At 43.0% G+C, this 23,504-nt stretch overlaps 2 protein-coding genes across 2 annotated transcripts in view; one reads left to right on the top strand and one right to left on the bottom strand.

Moving 5' to 3' along the window:
• The window catches only part of SKA3 (spindle and kinetochore associated complex subunit 3), a 40,529-nt gene extending 18,035 nt beyond the window's left edge, over window positions 1-22,494 (bottom strand). The window contains exons 1-3 of the mRNA XM_055130329.1: window positions 22,381-22,494; window positions 9,243-9,304; window positions 8,982-9,147 (exon numbers count right to left, since the gene is read on the bottom strand). Coding sequence (XP_054986304.1) covers window positions 8,982-9,147; window positions 9,243-9,304; window positions 22,381-22,483 — 331 coding nt within the window. The 5' untranslated portion in view covers window positions 22,484-22,494. The remainder of the gene's footprint in view (window positions 1-8,981; window positions 9,148-9,242; window positions 9,305-22,380) is intronic.
• A 117-nt stretch (window positions 22,495-22,611) lies between these two features.
• Window positions 22,612-23,248, top strand: MRPL57 (mitochondrial ribosomal protein L57). Its single transcript, XM_004604499.2, has one exon. The coding sequence runs from the start codon at window positions 22,783-22,785 to the stop codon at window positions 23,089-23,091; it is 309 nt and encodes a 102-aa protein (XP_004604556.1). The 5' UTR covers window positions 22,612-22,782; the 3' UTR covers window positions 23,092-23,248.
• The last annotated feature ends 256 nt before the right edge of the window (window positions 23,249-23,504 follow it).

Here is a 23,504-nt window from a genome sequence, read left to right as displayed (position 1 = left end):
GATGTTGGAATGTCCACTGACAAGTGTAAATCACGAACATCAATACAAATGTGAGGAAATGGAATCGGGAGGAATTGCATAACCTCCTCCCAAAAGCCATTCTAGGCTTTTTTCCAAGCCCAAGTTCTCTCTTGAACCTGTATTTCTCTCCCCGTCCCCAGCAATCCATGTTCTCTCTTGAACATGATGTCCCTCTCTCTGCATCTTTCTTCCTGCTCACATCTCTAAATTTCTTTCAATAAAAACTATTTGCTTCATCAAAAAGAAAAAAAAAATTTTAAAGACAACCACATTTGGGGCTAGAGTGATAGTACAGTGGGCAGGGCACTTGCCTTGCCAGGCTGACCCAGGTTCAATCTCCAGTACCCCAAATTAAGTTATTTAATTTGAAATGCACAATATAGTAATATTGTGGTTAAGTAAACAGGAGTGGAGCCAGATATAACTTAATAAGGGTTCAGGTACCTGTCAGAACCAAGAACCCACAGAGCTGGAGCACATGCTTTGCATGCTGGAATCCTAGGTTTGATCACAGCACAGTATGGTACTCTGAGCATTAGCAGGAGTGATTCCTGAGCCCACAGCCAGTAGTAAGGCATGACCCTGGGTGAGCCCCTCAAAAGACAGCTACGTTTGATTTTCATTTATTAAAAAAAAACCTTTTGGGGGGCTGGAGAGATATAGCACAGCGGGTAGGGCTTTGCACGTGGCCTACCTGGATTCGATTCCCAGCATCCCATATGGTCTCCTGAGCACTGCCAGGAGTAATTCCTGAGTGCAGAGCCAGGAGTAACCCCTGAGCATTGCCGGGTGTGACCCAAAAAGGGAAAAAAAAATCCTTTAGGTCATACCTGGCTCTAAGTGGTAAGGGTTTTCTCCTGGCTCTGGGCTCACTCCTGGAGGGCTTAGGGGAAATATGGATGTCAGAGATTGAATACAGGTCAGACACTTGCAAGGCAAATGCCCTATCAGCTGTACTATTGTGCCATGACCCAAAGGGAGGAAAAAACTTTAATCCCATCTGATATACTTCTATCAAAAACCTAACTGAATGAGTTTTGGAAACAGATGATGCTTTTGTTTCTTCTTGGGCCACACCCAGATCACGGTCCATCAGAGAGCCAAACACTGTTAATGCAGCTTCTATAAGAAGCGAAAATCTTCATGAAATAATGCTCAAATCTACCCCCTGTCCCTTTCAGGTAAGAGAAGGTACAAACATCCACCTTGTATGATAAAGACAGAAAGTTTATTCCCTTCTGTATTAAACATATACCACACTTGGAGTTATTTTCAGGCCCTCCTGAAACAGCCCCTCAACAGCCCCCCTTTCTCTGGGGGGTTGTTGAGGAAAGACAACAGCCCCCCAGAGAAAGCCTGGAAATGGACGGGCCAGGGAAGTTAGTGAGTCCCCTGAGATCATAACCCAGTGAATCCATCATCATAACTGTCCCAGGTACACATCCACAACAGGATCCTAATGAGCCTGAAGAAAGCACCAGACTGGGAAATTACTGGGATTATACAGCTACAGATTTACAAGGAGTACCCAAACAATGGAACTTAAAGTCTGGGAAGTAAAATACAAACTAGAGAGGTTCCATCTGAGATCTTTGAGTCTGTCTTTGATGTCTATACAAAATATATAGGCACTGAAAAAGTGAACCTAGAAAATAAACTTATCCTTTACTACTCAAAGTGCTTCAGATATATCACTCAGGCCTCAGTGATTGTAATCTTAAATGCAAACCAAGACCTTTGTGTTTAAGATATTTTTGCATCTCCACTCTTCTATTTTGACATAGATAGAATTATTAAAATAATTACCTAAAATGTTTGAAAGAAATGTAATCTACAATAATTTTGGGAAATAAAAGCAAATTCTAAATTAAGGATTTAATTTGCAACATGGGCACAATGCCTGTGCTCAATGTTTAATTGTCAGAATTAATTTACTAACAGGAAAAATAAACAAGTTGATTTTGACTAAGTTTAATGAGAAAGATCTAAATACAGAGAGATCTGAATACAGATTTTGCTAAAATACTAATTACGAGACTTCAGTTTACTTTTGAAATGGACAATCTAGGGGGCCAGAGATTGGACAGTTGGTAAAGATGCTTGCCTTGCATGTAACTGACCAGGTTTGATCTCTAGCATCCAATATGGTCCCAGAGCACCACTAGTTGTGATTCCTGAGCACAGAGCCTGGAGTAAGTTCTGAGCATCAACAAAGCCCAGGGTGTGGTCCAAACAAAGAGGAAAAAAAGACACAACAGTCTAGAGCTATGAGCAAGACATACCTGTATCACTTGAAAATTAAATTGAAAGGAAGCACATTATTACAGAACTTCGGAAAAACTCTATGTAACTATTCTAATTTAAAGGATGCCATTAAAATACTGCTATTTACCATTACAGAATTTCAAAGTTAGGGAACTAAGATTAGAAGTTTAGAGGTGATGGGGCTGGAGCGATGGCACAGCGGGGAGGGTGTTTGCCTTGTACGCAGCCAACATGAGTTCGAATCCCAGCATCCCATATGGTCCCCTGAGCACTGCCAGGGGTAATTCCTGAGTGCATGAGCCAGGAATAACCACTGTGCATCGCTGGGTGTGAGCAAAAAAAAGCAAAAAAAAAAAAAAAAGTTTAGAGGTGAAAATTTGGAGCCAGAGAAATTGTATAATGAGTAAGGCGCTTGCAACACACGTAGCTGACCTGGGCGGAACCCTGGCATCCCAGATGATTCTCTGAGCTCTGCCAGAAGTGCTCCTTGAGTGCAGAGCTAGGAGTAACCCCTGAGCATGGATGTGGCCCAAAAACAACAACCAAAATAAAGGTTCTGTAAAATGGAAATTAATGGAAATTAGGAAATGCAAAGCATTTTCTCAAACAGGCTAGTTTGTTTTAAAATTAAAAAAAAAAAAGGTTTTTTTGGGTGAATTGGGGGTAAAGGGAGGGAAACTGGGGACACTGTGCTGGGAATATGTACACTGATGGAGGGATGGGTGTTGGAACATTGTATAGACTGAAACCCAACCATTAATAGCTTTGTAATGTAATGACAATTCAATTAAAAAACTTTTAGTTCTTTTTTGTTTGTTTGTTTTTGGTCCATAACCAGCAATGCTCGGGGTTATTCACTCCTGGCTCTGCACTCCAGGATCACTCTTGGTGGGCCCAGGGACCATATGGGATGCCAGGGATTGAACTTGGACCAGACGTGTGCAAGGCAAGTGTTCTATCAGCTACTATACTATAGCTCTGCCCCATCGAACAGGCTAGTCAACTGTTGGACTTGGGAAATTGTAGCCAGCCGTGGCTGGAGATGCCTTGCCACATTTGGCACTGTTCGCCTAACTTCTTTGTTTACCATGTCAAAGGCTTTTCCTGTATCTGGGAATCTTTGGCTGTTCGTAGAATATAATGCACATGATTATTTTGACCTCTTTATTAGTAGATAAGAAATTTGCAGGATAAGGATTTTTTCTCCAAGTGTTTAAGGTACATCTAAAGGCCATTGCAATTTTCTCTCGGGAAGTGTATCAAAGTGTTTTAAGTTAAAATTGGAGGCTTAGCTTGATATTTTTTTAAATTTTTTTAATTTTTAATTAGTGAATCACCGTGAGGGTACAGTTACAGATTTATACATTTTTGTGCTCATGTTTCCACTATACAAAGTTCGAGAACCTTTCCCTTCACCAGTGCCCATTCTCCACCACCAGTAAACCCAGCATCCCTCCCACACTTCCCAGTCCCGTCTCCCCCCACCCCAAACTGCCACTATGGCAGGGTATTCCCTTTCGTTCTCTCTCTCTGATTAGGTGTTGTGGTTTGCAATAAAGGTGTTGAGCGGCCATTGTGTTCAGTCTCTAGTCTACATTAGGCACGTGTCACTCCTCCCCCGCATGACCTCCGACCACATTTTACTTGGTGTTTCCTTCTCTGAGTTGCCCAGAATGAGAGACCAGCCTCCAAGCCATAGAGTCAACCTCCTAGTACTTATTTCTACTATTCTTGGGTGTTAGACTCCTAGTCTATTATTCTATATTCCACAGATGAGTGCAATCTTTCTATGTCTGTCTCTCTCTTTCTGACTCATTTCACTTAGCATGATACTTTCCATGCTGATCCACTTATATGCAAACTTCATGACCGTATTTTTTCTAACAGGCATAGCTTGGTTTTTTAAAATTATTATTATATAGGTTTTCCCTTTCAATTGTTCTGTCAGCTCATAATTTTGCTGCTTTGAAAACACACAGCAGATGGGGAAGACAGTTTACTGGGTTTATAATATGCTTCACATGTGGGAGGCTGGAATTTGAGCCCCTGCACTGCACGGTCACCTGGAAGCAGCCCCTGGTAACTGCTAGGTATAGCCACCAAATCAAAACATATTAAATAAAAATATAAAAGGATCAGAGAAATAGCTCAGGGTAAAGATGCAAGCCTTGCATGCAACCAATCCCTGGCATTACATGGTGCCCTGAACATGGCCAACTACAGATATGGAGGCCCTAAGCATGGCTGGGTATGGCCCTGAAGCCTCTGCATCACAGGGCCCACCCAATGGTGCATCCTCAGGCTTTAGCACTGAATCATTGGCCTGCATCTCAGGGAAGAGGGCCTCCTCAGCACCAAACCTAAAACACAAAAGAATTCTTAAAATACTCTGTTGTTTTTTCATGGGGTGGGGGGAGTGGCACACCTGGCAATGCTCAGGGGTTACTGCTGGTTCTGCATTCAAGGATCACTCCTGGCGGTGCTTAGGGGACCATATGGAACACCAAGGGTCAAACCTGGGTTGGCTATGCAAGGCAACTGTCTTACCCACAGTACTATCTCGCTGGCCCACCAAATAAAGTTTTCTTAATTTCTAAAAAAGAAATAACAGATTTGTTTTCAACATGTCCTGTTTTATAATGTGCATACTACAGGCTATTTAGAAAGAAAATCTTTAAGCTCAAATCACATAAAAATAAAGGGTTGAAAATGGTGCTGGGAAAATTGGATAGCTACATGTAAGAAACTAAGGCTAAATTCACATCTTAAGCCTCACACATAAGTCAATTAAAAGTGGATCAAAGACTTTGAGATCCAACCATAAATTATAAAGTACACCGAGGAAAATACTGGCAGAGTGCTTCAAGATTTGAACCTCAACGGTGCCTGATCTGATATCACTGGCAAAGGCAACAAAATAAAAAATAAACAAATGGGACTACATAAAGTTAAAAAGCTTCTGAGTGGCAAAAAAGACACAGGTTAAAACTAAAAGACAGCTAACTGAATGAGAAAAAAATATTTGCGCTCAACACATCGGATAAAGGTTTGATGTCCAGGATATATAAAATACTCAAAGATTAACAGCAGCAACAACAAAAATTAAAAAACCCTATTAACAAATGGGGAGATGAAATAAACATGGCAGAGGAAATAAACACACTTCTCAGAGGAAGGGTTGGATGGCCAGCAGGCACATCAAAAAATGCTCAGCATCACTCATCACCAGAGAAATCCAAATCAAGATGACAATGAGATACCATCTCACACAGTGAGAATGGCACATATCAAAAATAGTAGGAACTATCTATGGTGGGGATGTGGTAGAAAAGAACCCTCATCCCATTCTGGTGGGAATGTTGTCTGGTACAACCCCATGGAAAAAAGAGTATGGAGAGTTCTCAGTAAACTTAGAATTGAACTGCCATATGACCCAGCAATCTCACTTTTGGGCCTCTATTCCCAGGACATAAAACAATCCCCAAAGGCCATATGAATACCATTATTCACTGTTGCACTCAGTACAATAACTAAGATCTGCAACCAACCTAGGTGTCTAATGACAGACGAGTGGACTATGAAGATGTGGTATATATAAAAATGGAATACCATGCAGCTACAAGGAATGATGAAAACATGCAATTTGCTGCAACATGGCAGGAACTGGAAGATATCATGTTGAGTGAAGTAAGCCAGAAGACAAACACAGGATAATTTCACTTATCTGTGGGATATAGAATACTGAAGGAGGAAATGTATTATATTAAAAGGGGAATGTACAGCTCACTCCTGATATCAGTGTTTAGAGAGGAGACAGAGAAGGAAAGAAATCAAAGGGGGGGTTAGAGAATAGGAAGTAACAGTTGAATAGGCATCAGAACTTCAGTTATACCAGTGATTTGTCGTATAGTCATGTATCCAAAACACAGTCAATAAAACTGAAAACATGAGATCTAAGTGGCAATCACCAAAACTTTGCAATGTGACTGTCAATTGACAGGCAGAGGTGAAGTGAGGGTTAGGATGGGGACGGAAATCTGGGAACACTTGGTGGAGGGAAGTTGACACTGGTGGAGGGATTGGTGTTGAATTATTGCATGTCTAAAACACAATTGTCAGTAACTTTGTAATGTAAAAATTTACATTAAAAAAGGTTGAAAGTTCTATGGTAAATATGTCTATATTATCTGTAGAAACCTCTCAGAGAGCCCGGCAAGCTACTGAGAGTATAATGCTTGCACGCAAGAGCCTGGAAAGCTATCCGTGCTATATTCGATATGACAACAACAGTAACAAGTCTCAAAACGGAGATGTTACTGGTGCCTGCTCGAGCAAATCGATGAGCAACAGGATGACAGTGATACAGTGATCTCTAGAAAAGTTCTTGTTTGCTTCCCCTTAAGTGAGTAGGAGACTGTTGTTAAGCACAATTTTTACAGCTTATAAATAATCTGACTAAGGCACTGAATGTCTGATTTTTAGCAGCAGATTTCTCTATCAAGCCACTGGAGACATGCAACTCTATAAACGTAAGTCCTACTCTTTACATTTAAAAGAATCTGTTCAAGGATTGGGTCAAAGCAAACCCTTTACTGGACAAGAACTTCTTTTCCTCTTTGCAAAGGAAAAACGGTCTCTGAGAAAATTATCATTAGTGATTTTGAGAACCTAACAGCAAATATTATATATAATTTATGAATTTCTTAATTTTTTTTTTGCTTTTTGGGCCACACCCGGCAATGCACAGGGGTTACTCCTAGCTCATGCACTCCGGAATTATTCCTGGCGGTGCTCAGGGGACCATATGGGATGCTGGGAATAGAACCCGGGTCAGCCGCGTGCAAGGCAAACGCCCTCCCTACCCGTTGTGCTATTGCTCCAGCCCCTCTTAATCTTTTATGTTTATCAGAAATTGGAATTCCTAAACATGTCCATACTCCTGGGGCCATGCTATCTTTGCCTGTCCTAATGTTACATGTAGTAACACCTGAGACTCTTAAATATTGTACAAGTCATATAACATATATATATATGTATATATATATATATATTTTTTTTTTAAATTGAATCACCATGTGGAAAGTTACAAAACTTTCAGGCTTACGTCTCAGTTACATAATGCTCAAACACCCATCCCTTCATCAGTGCACATATTCTACCACCAAGAACCACAGTAAACCCCCCCCCATCCCCCTAGACCCCCACCCCGCCTGTGTAGCTGATAAATTTCACTTTACTTTCTCTTTACTTTGATTACATTCAAACAAAAACCTCACTATTATTGTTTGGAGTCCCCCCCCCCCCCAGAGTCATATGATATTTACAAACTAATCTTTCCTGATCTTCAGTGAAATTAGGACAGGAGGGAAAGGTGCTTGCTTTGCATGCGCTGACCCAGATTTGATCCCCAGCACCACATACAGTCCCCCGAGCCCTGTCAGAAGTCGTGCATGGTGTAAGTTTGGGTGTGGGCCCCCAAAACAAAAAACTTTCAGTGAAATCTCACAGATCAGTAACAGCAGTAACCAACATCTGCACAGTAACTGGCAGATTGCAAAGTAAGTTTAGATTCTTGTTCTGAATTTCACATACTAAGCCTGTTTTGAGATGTCTCAGTGTTTATACTAAAAATATTCAAAGGCCACCCATTAAGAAAGGCTCAACTCACAAACATTCCTTACCAGGGGATTTATGTCAGTTTACAAAACTGTGCTATCGAGAGCTTTTTATAGCACTAGCTTATATCTGACCCCAAAGAAATACTGCTTTCAAAAGGGAGGCCTTGGATACTAATGTAAAACAGTAATATTGTTGGTCTGATAGCCCCAAGGATTCAAAAACACCCCTACCATCCTCAGGGAAGTCGGAAAAAGAGACTTAGTAGAATCACAACTGCATAAGGGCATTTACTCCAACAGGTGAATGAAGTATTCACAGCTAGTATGAGTCCAGAAGCATTTGACAACAATATTTTGAGCACAGAGGAATGGGGGCAGGGGGGACAGATACCACATCCAAAGGTGCTCATGGCTTACTACTGGCTCTGCACTCAGGAACCACTCCTGGTGGGCTTGGGGGACCAAATGAGGTGCTGGGGTAAATGCTCTGTCCACTGCTGAGCACCACTGCTCTGGCCCAAAAAATACATCTGAAGACCAAAAACACCACTGGCACATGAAATTTCCTGGCAGAAGGGGGTTCCAAAATCCCTAAGGAAAAAAGCTAAATAAATAGCCTAATGTATCTATCTTTCACTTAAGCTATCAGAAATTGATAAGTTTGTTCTATTTTGCCAGAACAAAGGCAAGTTCCAGCAGCAGAGCACCTACTACTTGGAGGCAACTATGGGTGTTTTTATGAACCTCTGGGTTTTGCTAAACATGGATTTCAAATCTAGTACTTACAGCCAAATCTCTCTGTAAAGCCCTTAAGGCTACAGAAGATGAAGGACTATTAAATGAATCCAGAATACCAGAAATCATTTGAAACTATAAAATAGGAATTATTGATGTCACCAGCCCCAGGCCTCCCAGATATGAACGAGTTCTGTGACTTATTTGTAAAAAAGAGGAACATGTTGATATATATCCAAACTCTGGGTTGAATGAGAGAGGCTATAGCTATTTATCCTGTGCACTGCTGGGTGTGGCCCCCAAACAAAACAAAACAAGATATAAAATGGAATTTATTCACACCTGAATTTTTCTTGGTACGTAGATTATATCCATACTTTTGGAAATACTCGGTTATTTTCATGATATCCATTGAATTTTTTTTCATCAGTAGTTTTGTTGCTTTCATGAAACCAATGCTTTCTTGACTTTCCAAACGTGCTTTATCAAGAAGGATATTGACATCATCCTTTCATAAGAAAAAATAGTACATTATAATTTCTCTAACTTTTTACTGTCTGGACTTTTTATAATATATAAAAATTAATATTATAGAGGTGATACCTTTAGAGTCTGGGCTTCTGAACAAAGATCATATAAAATTCTCATTGAATAATCTTCAGAATCTTCAAAATGAATTAAAAAAAAGAGAAAAAATAAACATTAATTTAGTATAGCTACTTAAAATCACAAAGTACACTTATTTATCATTATAATGCTGCAAAGTGTTAGAACTTTCTCTGAAATATTTACCAGACTATAACATACTTACAGAAAAGTACAGAAACCATAAGTTTATAGATTGATGAACTTTCAAAGTTAACATATGATCTAATGACTCTCAGAACAGGAAAAGGAGAAAGGAGAGGAAGAGATCACAATGCAAAACAGAGGAAAGGAGATAGAGGGAATTTAATTAATTCTATATTATAAATTTTTCTTTTATGTTGAGCAATTTTTGCTATTTTAAAATCTTTCAAATGAGAATACTTCTAAAAGCTTTATTTGTTGGATATTAACCTATTTTAGGCTTCATTAGTGAATTGCCCCTTTTCCTCCACTCAGAGAAGCCTATAAGTGCTCTTCTAGCAACCCTAACTTAGTTAAAGCTTATCTATAACCTTTCCTTTGTATTTTACCTCTCATTATCACAGTCCCCCAAGTCAGTCTTGATTACTTATAAGCCAAAACCTTTTGGTAACTCTGAACTTTGTACTGCTTTGTATTTGAAGTGCTTTGTACCTGCTTTTCTATTTCCCCTATAGCCTTTTTACATTTTACATTTTTAAAGAACATTTAGAGCAATGTTCTTTGGTTAAAAGCACAAAGGCCAAAAAGGGGCTGGAGCGATAGCATAGCGGGTAAGGCGTTTGCCTTGCACGCAGCCAACCCAGGTTCAATTCCCAGCATCCCATATGGTCCCCTGAGCACAGCCAGGAGTAATTCCTAAGTGCAGAGCCAGAAGTAACCCCTGAGCATCACCAGGTGTGACCCAAAAACCCAAAAAATAAAAATAAAAATAAAAACAAAAAGGCCATTAACACTATGCTCCTAATATTCGGGAGTTGATAACTCTGAACTATATCTACTCCTGGGCACTGGTCATAATTACTTGACTCAGGTTTGTTGCTGTAGTTCCTAACACCCCAAAAGGGTGGTCTCACCATGTGACTGGGAAGGACCCGGGGCGAGTGGCAAAGCTACTGTGGCATCAAAATGGGACAGTCTAGGGCTGGAGCAATAGCACAGCGGATAGGGCATTTGCCTTGCATGCGGCCAACCTGGGTTCGATTCCCAGCATCCCATATGAGTATGGGCACCGCCAGGAGTGATTCCTGAGTGCAGAACCAGGAGTAACCCCTGTGCATCACCAGGTGTGACCCAAAAAGAAAAAGAAAAAAAAATGGGACAGTCTAGAAAGCATAAATGTATGGTCTTGATGCAAGCGTTATGACTTAAGAGACAGGACCCCTATAGGGAAGGATGAGATGAACTGGCCTGAGGAAACTTAGTCTGGGATTTAGGGTAAAAGTCTTGCTCGCCCTTTGAGCCCATACATACTCTGTGAACTCACATTATTGTTTTACCTTTTAAATTGAGAGTTACGAGTCATAGGAAGTGCATGTTTGTGTATGGCATGACGTAGACCAATATTTTGTTGTTATGTGAGTTGCCAACTAGGTATCGTTTACTGAAGGTATAATTAACCAATGTACTGTAAACCTTGTTAATCAATAGTTTCATAGAACAGATTTCTAAAGATTTTATTTCTCTTTTCTAAATGTGTACTTTGAAGTTTCCTCCCATCTCTTAAAAGCTGACCATTTTTATTAAGGAAATACAAATCAATATGATATTCTACTTCATATCGATCAGAGTAATGGTTATAAAAATAGATAATAAATATTGATGAAGAAGTAGAGAAATGACAACAAATATTCACAGCTCTTGGAAATGTACAATAGCATACTCATTTTGGGAATAAATTTGTCAGTTCATCAAAAAGTTAAACATGAACATAAGGATCAGGGGGCTGAAGTGATAGTTTAGTGGGTAAGGCGCTTGCCTTGCACACAAGCGATCTGGGCTAGATCCCTGGTATTCCATATTGTCCCTGAGCACTGGCAGAAGTAATTCCTTAGTGCAGAGCCAGGAGTAACCCAAACCACCTTCTAATAAACAAACAAATAAACAAACACAGGGATCATATACATCATGATCAAGTGGGATTCATTCTAGGGACACAAGATGGTTCGACACGCACAATTAATGTAATATGTGTAATAATGCTATATGTCACTGTTATCCCATTGCTCATTGATTTGCTCAAGCGGGCACCAGTAACATCTCCATTGTGAGACTTGTATGCTATATGAGCAAGATTAAAATTATGTCTCAATAAATGCAAATAAGTTTTTCACAAGATTCAGTGTTCATGATAAAAAAAACCTCAACAAACTAGAATAGAAGGAATCAAGATAATAAGTCATTTATAAAAATAAACCTACAACCAATATCATACTCAACAGTGAAAAATTAAGTTATCCCTCTGAGATTAGGTTCAAGGCAAGGATGCAAATTTTCTCCACTATTAGTCAATATTGTTTGGAAGTCCTTTCCATGATAATCAGTCAGGAAAACTAAATTAAGGGAAATAAATAAACATTGGGAAATTTTAATTCCCTATTTGCAGATGGCATGATAATAAACATAGATAAACCTAAAGACTCCACTAAAGAGCTTCTAAAAATAGGGGCCAGAGAGACAGTAAAAAGGTGAAGGCACTTGCTTTGCAGTGCAAACAGGATGAAATGCTGGTTCCATGCTCAGTCCCTGAGAATCATTGGGTGTAATTCTGGAGGGACTGGAGTCAATATGCACCAGTGGAGTGACGTGGGTAAGCCAAAACTCTGCACTGCTCAGACCCTCACATTAAACTGCTAGGACTGACAGGCCCTGGGCCTCATGAGTACTTCTAGAGAAGCACACTCTCACAGAAAAAAAAAAACCCACCCCTATGATCATCCTATCCAAAGCACTGTACAGATTCAATGCAATCTTCATCAAAATTCTGATGACATTCTTTTTGTTTTCCAGGAATATTTATTGAGCCACCGTGATTTACAAAATGGTATATAATTATTTCAGGAATACAGCATTCCAACACAAATTCCATGACCAATGTCCCCTTCCCTCCAACAATATTCCCAGGGTCCCTCCCACCCCACCCCCACGCAGACATATAAAAAATTTATTTTATATTATTTGGTGTTGGATTATAGTTCTAAACATTTTAAGTAACACTGGTTTGTCCTCCCTCTTACCCCCACCCTGCAAGACCTTAGGTTTATTGAATCACATCCACCACAGTGCTGCCCAAGTCCATTGGGCACTCCCAATCCTGTGTTTATCTTTAACCTCTCCTTTGTGCTCTTCTTCTGTTAATCACTTATATTTCCAAATAAACCCTGTAACCTGTTAGCCAAATCTTCTGAGAGTTCTGGATTTTGTATAGGTAAGTGAAGTATTGCTATTCCCCTTCCTTTATGTCCTTTACATAGTTTATTTTAGAGCAACATTCTTTTTGTATAGACAAAGGAAGACAGTTAATGCTATGCCCCTGTAGTATGAGAGCTAATTGACTCCAAATAATATATACTCCTGGGTATAACATTTGTTTGTCCTTTCTCCCTTGCTACAGGGAGCTTAGGTTTATCGGGTTACATCCATCACCTTGCTCCTGAGTCACTCCCATTCCTTTGCTTATCTGTAACCTCTTTGTGCTATGCTTACCCATGTGGTCTATCACCTTTTCTCCTTAATCAGACTATTTTAACTTGTAAGGTCAGATCCTTCTAAGGACACTGAACTTGTACTGAGTTAAATATTGCCTTTCTCCTTTCCTTATATCTTTTGCATAAGTTACTTCAGAATAAAGTCCTTTTTGTATAGACCCAAGAAGGCAATTAATATTATGTTTTTATAACTTGGGTGTTAATTGACTCCAAATAATATTCATTCCTGGACATCTGCTTTCTTGACTTAAGCCTCAGTTGCCCTTAGTTTCTCGCACCTCAAAAGCAGGGTCCTAACGAGGGACTGGATGAACCCAGGGCAAGCTGTGAGCGACCCTGGCATAGAAATGGGCCAGGCCAAAGCACCACAATACTTAACTATAAGTTAAGAGTATGATCATGGACAAATTCTGTCATGATTCAAAAAGTAAGAACTGAATTAGGACACTGCCAGGGTTAAGAAAGACTAATCTGGCCTGAGCACTGTAGTCTGAGATCTAATAGCGAGATGGCCCCAGGAGAGCTATTCTATAAGCTTAAAGTATCTGTTACTGTATCCATACAAAATGACTAATATTATGAATGTTTATGTTTGTTGGACTAAGGAAAGGAGAAACATACCCACAGATGGAATTTCACTCTTGGGTGGGTTGTCCTGCTGAATGAGTTTGTCCTAGAAGAAGCTTTCCCTGAGGAAAGGATTTTATCTCTGTTGATTGTATGACCACACCTATGTGTAACTGTTACCCCAACCCCTCATGATTTGGGATTTAACTAGGGCTGTAAGAGTGGGCAAGGGGAGAATCAGGAGGAGGAGAATGAAGTAGAATGTAGGGGAAAGATACGGAGGAGAATCAGAGGAGAATGGAGATGAGATTGGAATAAACTGCAATTGATGCCAACCAGCCTGGCCCTCGTTCCCTCCTTCGTCTGCCCATCGCCAACGGCCACCCCAGGGCAGGGGAAGCGGCACGAGACCACCGAACGCAGGCAGCGAGAGTATTTATTTTTGAATACACACCTGGGCATCCATCATTTTTACTTGCTTAAGCCTCAGTTGCCCTTTTCCCCAAACACCCCTAAAAGGAGGTCTTGGTGAAGTACTTGGATGGACCCAGGGCAAGCTGTAAGCTACCCTGGCATCAAAAAGGGACAAGCTAAGCACCATAAGTATAGTAAGTTAAGAGCATGGTCATGGAACAAACTGACATGACCCCAAAAGGAAGTGACTGAATGAGGACCCTGTTAGGATTAGGAAAGACTAACCTGGCCTGAGGACTATAGTCTGTGATGTCCCCAGGAAGAGCCACGCTTTAAGTTTAATATCTCTCTTATTGTGTCCATACAAAATGACTAGAAATATTATTAGCACTGCACTGTAGCACTGTCGTCCCCTTGTTCATCGATTTGCTCGAGCGGGCACCAGTAACGTCTCCATTGTGAAACTTGTTACTGTTCTTGGCATACAGAATACCCCAAGGGTAGCTTGCCAGGCTCTGCTGTGTGGGTGGGATACTCTCGGTAGCTTGCTGGGCTCTCCGAGAGGGATGGAGAAATTGGATCTGAGTTGGCTGTGTGCAAGGCAAACGCCCTACCCGCTGTGCTATGGCTCCAGTCCAGAAATATTAAGAAGTAAATTTAAGATGACTGCTTAAATGGATTACAAACTAAGGAAAGGAGAAAGCAATATGCCTTAAGATGGAATTCATGGGGTTGAAGTGATAGCACAGCAGATAGGGCATTTGCCTTGCACGCAACCAACCCAGGTTTGATTCTCAGCATCCCATATGGTCCCCCCAGCACTGCCAGTACCTGAGTGCAGAGCCAGGAGTAACTGGGAAAAAAAAAAAAAAAGAATTCAGCCCTTGGGTGGATCTACTAGTAGGGATCTAGAGTATTGAGCCCCTAAATGAGATTTTGTCTTTGGGTGGATCTCCTAGAACTTCTCCTGAAGGAAAGGCTTTGCATCTGTTCATTGTTTATGATAATGTTCAACCACACCCATGTGTCATTGCTACCCCCAATCATTCATGATTCCTCTATAACTAAAGCTGAGAGACTGATTATCAACCAGCCTGGTAGCCCCATTCCTTCATTCATCCGTTGGCTGGCCACGGGGGAGGTGATAGACCCTGAATACACCAGGGAACTCTCAGGTCACTGTGGGTCGGTCTGTAACCCCCAGAACAGCGACACCCCACAAACACAACAATCCTCTAAAACAGATGGCACAAAACCCAACGACAATAATTATATCAATGATCTAAATGCACCAATTACGAGACACTGGGTGGAAAAATGGATTAAAAAAACTGAATCCAACATTCTGCCGACTACAAGAAACACATGAATAGTAAGGGCAAACACAGACTCAAAATCAAAGGCTGGAAAACAATTCTTCAAGCAAACAAGTTCTTCAAAAAAGGTTGGGGTGGCCATACTAGTATCCCAAGACATAGATTTCAGGCTGAAAAAGGCTACAAGAGACAGCAAAGGTCATTCATTTTTTAATAATCAAGGGATACATACGTCAGAAGAAATTACACTCCTAAAAATACATGCACCCAATGAGGAACCAGCAGAATACTTAAAACAACCGTGAATACACTCAAGATCAACTAGAGTAAAACTCAGCAAAGAAATACTGGCTTTGAAGGATGTAATGAGAGAGGGAGCTAGTAGATATATACAGGGCTTTTTACTTCCCTACAGCCGAATATTCTTCAGTACACAAGACATCCTCCAAGGTAGACCACATACTGGGCCACAAAATGTACCTCCATAAAATTAAGAGAAGAGAAGCAGACACCACAACTATCTTTTCAGACCACCATACAATGAAAATAGAAGTTAATCACTCACAGAAACAGAGAATCAAATCAAACACCTGGAAATTGAACAGCTTGCTACTCAACAACCAGTGGGTGAGAGAGGAAATCAAAGAGGAAATCAAAAGATTCCTGCAAACAAAAAAGAGTAAGGACATGAGCTACCAGAACTTGTGGGACAGAGCAAAAGCAGTGTTAAAAGGAAAGTTTATAGCTTTGCAACAATACATTAGGAAGGAAGAAAGGACCCACATAATAAGTTGACTTCACAGCTTAAGATCTTGGAAAATGACCTACAAAAGGAGCCCAAATCAGGAAGGAGGAAGGAAATAATAAAACTTAGAGCAGAAATTAACGACCTGGAATCCCAAAAAACAATCCAAAATATCAATGAAACTAAAACTGGTTCTTTGCAAAAAATAAATGTTGATAAACCACTAGCAAGATTCACAAAGAAAGACAGAGAACCCTAATAAAACAAATTAGAAATGAAAGACAGTGCATAACAACAGAAATCATGGAAACTTAAAGGATCACCAGAGGTTACTTTGAGAATCTTTATGCCATGAGAAACAAGAGAGTCTTCAAGAAATGGAAAAAAGTCCTGGATTCATATAACCTCCCAAGGCTGAACCAAATAGATATGGAATACCTGAACAGACCTATCACTATTGAAGAAATTGAAACAGTAATCAAATTGAAATTGAAAAGGTAATCAAAAGTCTCCCCCCAGAACAAAATTCCTGCCACAGATGGATTGACTACTGAATTCTCCTAAACTTTTAATGAGAACCTACTCTCAATTCATCTCAAATTTCTGAAGAAAACTGAAGAAACAGAAATACTTCCAAACAGTTTCTATGAAGCAAATATCATCCTCATACCAAAAGCATGCAGATACCACAAAAAAAGAGAATTACAGATCGATATCTTTGATGAACACAGATGTAAAGATCCTCAACAAAATACTAGCAAATAAAATCCAGCGACTCATCAAAAAGATTATACAGCATGATCAAACAGGATTCATCCTGGGGATGCAAGGATGGTTTAACATTCGCAAGTCAATCAACATAATTTATCATATCAATAAAAGAAAAATAAAAATCAATGATCCTATCAATAGTTGCAGAGAAGGCATTTGACAAGATCCAGCACCCATTCATGATAAAGACACTCAATAAAATGGGAGTTGAAGGAATGTTCCTCAGTAGTCAAAGCTATCTATGGTGGAGCATGGCAACAGGCGCCAGAGCAGATCTGTCCCTGCATAGCAACCCAGAAGGGAGTGTCTGGGCGCATTTACAAGCACCAGGTATTTGGCCCTGAGTCTCACCCAACCCCCCAAGAATTATCACCTATGCTTAGCAAGTCATTCCTAACTGCAGCATCTAGCCCTCATAGAGATTGGGCCGGGGCAAAGCGGAGATGGAAAAGTGATAGGTCAGTAACACTAAATTTTATGTGATTGGACCATCCTCTTAAGCCAAGACCCTCTATAAAATGTCTGTATTTGGCAATAAAGTGAACGGCCATTGGCTGTCTCCCAGAGTGGTTTCTCTGTGTGCCCGTCATCCTTTGCCCCACATCTGTCCAGACCCGAAGCACATGTCTGGGCACATTGGGGAAAAATTGTTTCTCAATCTACCACAAGCCTACAGTGAGAATTATTTTCAATGAGGAAACCTAAAAGCCTTCCCTCTAAGATCAGGCACAAGATAAGGGTGACCACTCCCACCACTCCTATTCAATACAGTATTGGAAGTACTTGCCATAGCAGTTAGGCAAGAAAAAGCTATCAAGGGCATCCAGATTAAAGATTTCAACATCAGACCTGAGTTCATTAGATATATGGAAGAAAATGTAGGCAAAACCCTCCATGCCATTGAAGCAAAAGGCATCTTCAAAGATGAAACATCACTGACCAAGCAAGTGGAAGGAAAGACAAACAAATGGGACTACATTAAAAACCAAGAAGCTTCTGCACCTCAAAAGAATCTGAACCAAGATACAAAGACAGCCCACAGAATGGGAAAATTATTTACCTAAACCCATCTGAAAAGGATTAAAAGGGGTTAAGATATATAAGGTATTGGTAGAACTTTACAAGAAAAGCCTCCAACCCCATCAAAAAACAGGGAGAAGAATGAACAGAAACTTCCTCAAAGAAGTAATTCAAATGGCCAAAAGGCACATGAAAAAGAAGCCAGGACTGGTCAATGGTTAAAAGTTTGCCACAAGTGTGCGTGTGTGTGTGTGTGTGTGTGCGTGTGTGTGTAGGGGGGTGTTTGGGGATGTGTGTCAAAGGGCAGATAGGATAGAGAAGGGACCAGTATGATAATAATAGTTAGAAATGATCACTCTGGAAAAGAGTGCTAAAGGTTGAGTGCTGAAGGTAAGTAAAGGGATATACAAGATAACCTTTCAGTATCTGTAAACCATAATGCTCAAAAGGAGAGAGGGATAGAGAAAGGGAGGGAGAGAGAGAAATGAAAGTGCCTGCCAGAGTCAGGTGTGGGGGGGAAGGTGGGTGTCAAGGGAAATTGGGACATTAGTGGGGAAATGTACACTGGTGAAGGAAAGGGTCTTGGAACATTGTAATACTAAAATCCAATCATGAACAACTTTGCAACTGTGTATCTCACTGTGATTCAATACAAAAAAATAATAAAAAAAAAGACACAGATATCTAAAAGGCACAGGAAAAAATGCCCTGCATCACTAATCACCAGGGAAATGAAAATAAAACAATGAGGTATCATCTCATACTAATGGCACACATTACAAGAAGAAAAACCACCAGTGGTGGTGTGGATGTATGTATGGGTGGGATGAGGGGGTTGGAGGGGGGGGGGTGGGGAAGGACCCTCACTGTTGATGGAATCAGCATATTTTGAAATATGAACACCTCCAGAAACTAAGAATTCAGTTTCCATATGACCTGGCAATTCCATTTCTTGGCACCTACTCCAAGGGCCTAAAAACTCTATACAGGTATTTTTTTTAACTGGATCACCATGAGATAGTTATAAACTTTTATGATGTTTCAGTCATACAATGATCAAGCACCCATCCTTCCACCAGTGCACATTTTCCACCACCATTGTTCCCAGTGTGCTTCCTGCCATGCTACAGAGATTTTTTTTTTTTTTTTTTTTTGCTTTTTGGGTCACACCCGGCGATGCGCAGGGGTTACTCCTGGGTCTGCACTCAGGAATTAACCCCTGGCTGTGCTCAGGGGACCATATGGGATGCTGGGAATCGAACCTGGGTCGGCTGCGTGCAAGGCAAACACCCTACCCGCTGTGCTATTGCTCCAGCCCCGCTACAGAGATTTTGAATACATCTTTCACTCCTGTGTTCATTTGCAGCCAAAACCTTGAAACAATTCAAGTGTCCAAGAACAGATGAGTGGATAAAAAAGATATGGTGCTTTGTTACTGTATCTCATGGTGAATTAATAAAAAATAAAAATTAAAAAAAAAGGTATGGTACATAAACACAATGGAATCTATTCAGCTTTAAGGAAAGATTAAGTTATTCAATTTGTTGCCACGTGGATGGATCTGGGGAGTATCATGCTTAATAAAGTTAGGAAAGGGGCAGATAAAGAATAATCCCTCTCATATGTGGGATACAAAATCATGTTGGGGGAATTAAATTGCCCAAAGGCAAGAGAAATTGATAACAGGTTTTTATTATTATTTTTTAAATTTTTATTTTTTTTTGCAGGGTCTAAAAATCATTTTATCGAAACTGAACATAGAACACAACAGTCTTCCCAGGTGGGGGGGGCCACCCTCCCCAAGTCACTTTCCACACTCTTAAAGCACAGAGCTTGCACAATAAAGAAATTATATATATGTGTGTATAAATAAATATATATATATATATATTTAAAAGTCATTTTAATGTAGAAATCAGACTCTGCCCCAACAACATCATGGACTAGACTACTTACAAACTTTCACATTTGAAGTATCCTTTTATGGTTGTTCTTTCCTTTCTGTCCTTACCCAGAGACTGCAGAACTTTTCCTTGACTGATCCTGAAGGGGTGGGGAGACTGTAGGGGGAGGAGTGGTGGGCTCCTCAGTGTTACTGGCATCAATCCTAGGGTGCTTTCTTTCACAGGGTGGTAGATGGTCTCCTGCTAACAGGGGTAGGAGGGGAGGGGAGGTGAAGACCTGAGGCAAGTGGGTCAGAGTGGATGGGCTGGGGCAGTGCTCCACAGGCATGGGCATCCACAGCCCTGCCCTGGGTGGGAGGAAAAGTCTCTTCCACAATAGTCTCGATTCCTTTTACAGCCAATAAACTGTCTGTCCATCTGGGGGCGGGAACAGGCAGGCAGACAAGCAAAATCAGGCCTGCACTGTCTCCAGCATCTGTCCATCACAGGAGGAATCAAGGTAGCAAACGGCTGAAATGCTGACAAAGGGGAAAGGAAAGCAAGGGAAAGAAGTTCCCACTTGCATATAGCTCCCACAGTCAGGGGCTGGGAGAAGGCAGATCTTGCTTGTAAAGTGCTGCAGCCCCTAGCAAGGCTGGACCCTAGGCAAATTTGGAAGAAAGCAGGCTAGGCAAGGGCCCAGGAACCAGGTATTTTTCATCAGCCCTACCATGCTCCTTGCAGGGATTGTTGGGGAAGGTGACCTGGTAATTCCACCAGTGGCCCATGCCAGCCACCTCTTCCGCATGGGAACCCACAACCAACCAACACTGCAGGACCATCCCGCTCATAGCTCAAGGTTCTGGGCCAGTGGAGTTTATTCAGGGTTGTAGCCCCGGCCTAGGCTTCCTAATGGAAGCCACACTTGAGCCTGGGGGTTTCTTGTTGGGACAGGGGAAGCTTATTCCTGCCACCCCCTCCTCCCTCTCACACTTCATAGAGGATCACAGGTAAATCCACGTGGATGCAGGGTGTATCCAACTTCAAGATGCCCTGAGGAATCAAGTTCTTATGCACCTGCCTCTGCTTGGCCTGCTTCTGCCCATTCTTGGTGACGATTGTCTCCTCACAGAACTCGTGAGCCAAATCCGCGTCCTCATCATAGAAGATGGAGCCGTGGCGCATAAGTAAGTGAATACGAACAGGGTGCGGGGGCACGAGACTCGGCTTCGTGGCCGCAACCCCCTGCAGCTGAAGCGAAGAGCCACAGGCTCAAGGCGCCCCGCGGCAGCTCCACTTATTACACAGGGCCGTGGGCGCCGCCCCGCCCGGCCTCGGCCTCCACTCACAGGTGCGCCGCCGCCACTACCTTCTGCAGGTTCCTCCAAGGAATGGTTTTTAGATGGTTTACCACAAGGGAGGGAAGTGGAAAGGAAAGGGTAGGGGACACTGAAACAGCGGTGGAGGGAAGTGGACACTGGAAGAGGGTATGGTGAGGGCTCATGCTGTGTATGAAATCTACCATTCACAGTATTGTCAAACACTACCTGTGGGGAAAAAAAAGGCTGAGAAACTACTCACAATATAATCAAAGGAAGTCTGCGGCTACACACGTGGAATAGTTTAAAGGCATCACAACGGACACAAAATCTGACCTACTTTTTTTTTTTTTTTTTGAGTCACACCCTGCGATGCACAGGGATCACTCCTGGCTCATGCACTTAGCAATTACCCCTGGCGGTGCTCGGGGTCCATATGGGATGCTGGGAATCGAACCCGGTTGGCCGCGTGCAAGGCAAACGCCCTCCCCGCTGTGCTACCGCTCCAGCCCCCTTGACCTACTCTTAAAAAAGTGTTTTTCTTCTTTTGGGTCACACCCCACAATGCCCAAGGATTACTGCTGGCATTGCTCGGGGGACCAAATGGGATGCAGAGGACAGAAGCCGGGGTCCGCCGCGAGCAAGGCAAACGCCCTCCCCGCTGTCCTGCGCTCCAGGCCCTGACACACTCTTTTTTAATTTATTTAATTAATTTATTTATTTTTAAAATTTTTTTATTTTATCACCATGTGGAAAGTTACAAAGTTCTCAGTTATACAATATTCAAACACCATCCCTTCACCAGTGCCCATATTCCACCATCTGACACACTCTTAAACCAACGGAAACACCTCCAATACCAAGCGAGGTCGGCGATGTTGTAGGAAGGAGCAGCGCTGGGGTCCCGGTGAGAAACAGGTGCTGTGACACCCTGCACAGAAAAGCGACTGTCTCCAACGACTCCTAGTTTTCTTCACGCCGCTTTCGGACTGATGGAGAAACCAAGGCGTGGACACTGGGGAACCAAGATTGGCCCCAGCTGCCCTCCTCCACAGCGGTCCCTCCATAGATCCGCTGTTTCCACCGCGCTACGGAATTGCTACTTTCACTGCGAAGGGAGTGACACTGGTCGTAAGAGCTAGAACCGGGCCACAAGGGGATAGCCTCGACCCGCGAACGCCGGCGTGCCGCTCACGACATCCCTCACGATGCCACCGGGACCCTCTCGGGCGCGCGGCGGGGCGGGAACCGGCGGCCGCGGCCCTCGGCGCGCGCTTCCCCTCACGAACATCCCGGCCGCCCCACCGAACTCGGCGCGGGCGCGCGCGCCCCAGCCGCCGCCACCCTCTCCACGCCAGCCGGCGTCGCTCACCGCTGTCCTCTCCCTCCAGAGCCCGCTGCAGCCGGGCCGTCTCCAGGTCCAGCGTGACGGCCAGGGCGCGCAGCTTCCCACAGAAACTTCGAATCAGCTCCATGAGTGTGAAGTACAGAGCCGGAGGCTCAGCCTGACGACAGAGGCCACAGGTTTGAATCTACGCGCGCCGGAAGCGTCCTTGGTCGCGCGAGAGCTGAAGTATCGCGTGAAGGGGCGGGACGGCTGCACTTCCGGCGTCGAAGGGCGCGGAGCTCGTAAGCCGGCGGGCGTTGGAGCGCTTTTCCTCTCTCGAGACCACCCGTCTGCGTCCCTTCCCTCGCGGGCTCGCGTCCTCCTGCGATCGCCGCCGAGCGAGCCGAGGCCGCGGGCCGTCCGACTCGCATCCCTCGCCAGCGCGCCATGTTCCTGACGGCCCTCCTCCTCCGCAACCGCATCCCGGGCCGCCAGTGGATCGGGAAGCACCGGCGGCCGCGCTTCGTCACCTCCCGGATGAAGGAGAACATGCTCCGGCGCCTGGAGACGGAGGCGGAGAACCACTACTGGCTGGGCATGCCGTACCTGAGCGCCGAGCAGGAGCACGGCCACGCGGCGGCCCGCAGAGCCGCGGCCTTCGAGGCCATCAAGGCGGCCAACATGGCCAAGTTCCCCCCGCACAGGTTCATCCGGGACCAGCTCGACCACCTCAACGTCTCCAGGAAGTGGACCTAGCCCGGCCCACGGACACCCGAGAGCGCGAGGCGTCGCCGGCCGGGGCTGACGGGCGTGTGGTTCTCTGCGCCGAGAGCCGGGGCTCCCCGTGTCGCGCGGGTCATTTTAAAGGAACGCGTTGGTTGGAAGCAGCAATAAAGCTACTACTGGTTGCGCCGCTCTGCGTCGGTGTGAGTTAACCTTAAGGGCTTGTGGCAGGCAAAGCCATCTGTCATTCAGGAATAATTGCCCAAAGAGCAGTGAAAAGACCTGTTCCGTGAAAACAAACGTACGAAAGAGCATTTTCTTCTTAGAGTTCTTACCAAAATTGGGGTGTACGTGCATAAACTTTTTAGAAGAACCACTTTGGAGGCATCTTTATGCAAGATGTTTTGTGGATCGTTTAGCACATGGGAGAAGGGCTATTTTCCCCC

This window comes from Sorex araneus, chromosome 1 (genome assembly GCF_027595985.1).
Source record: "Sorex araneus isolate mSorAra2 chromosome 1, mSorAra2.pri, whole genome shotgun sequence".
NCBI lineage: Eukaryota > Metazoa > Chordata > Mammalia > Eulipotyphla > Soricidae > Sorex > Sorex araneus.
The sequence above is the reverse complement of the archived record's forward strand: the minus strand, read 5'-3'. Positions and strand labels throughout refer to the sequence as shown.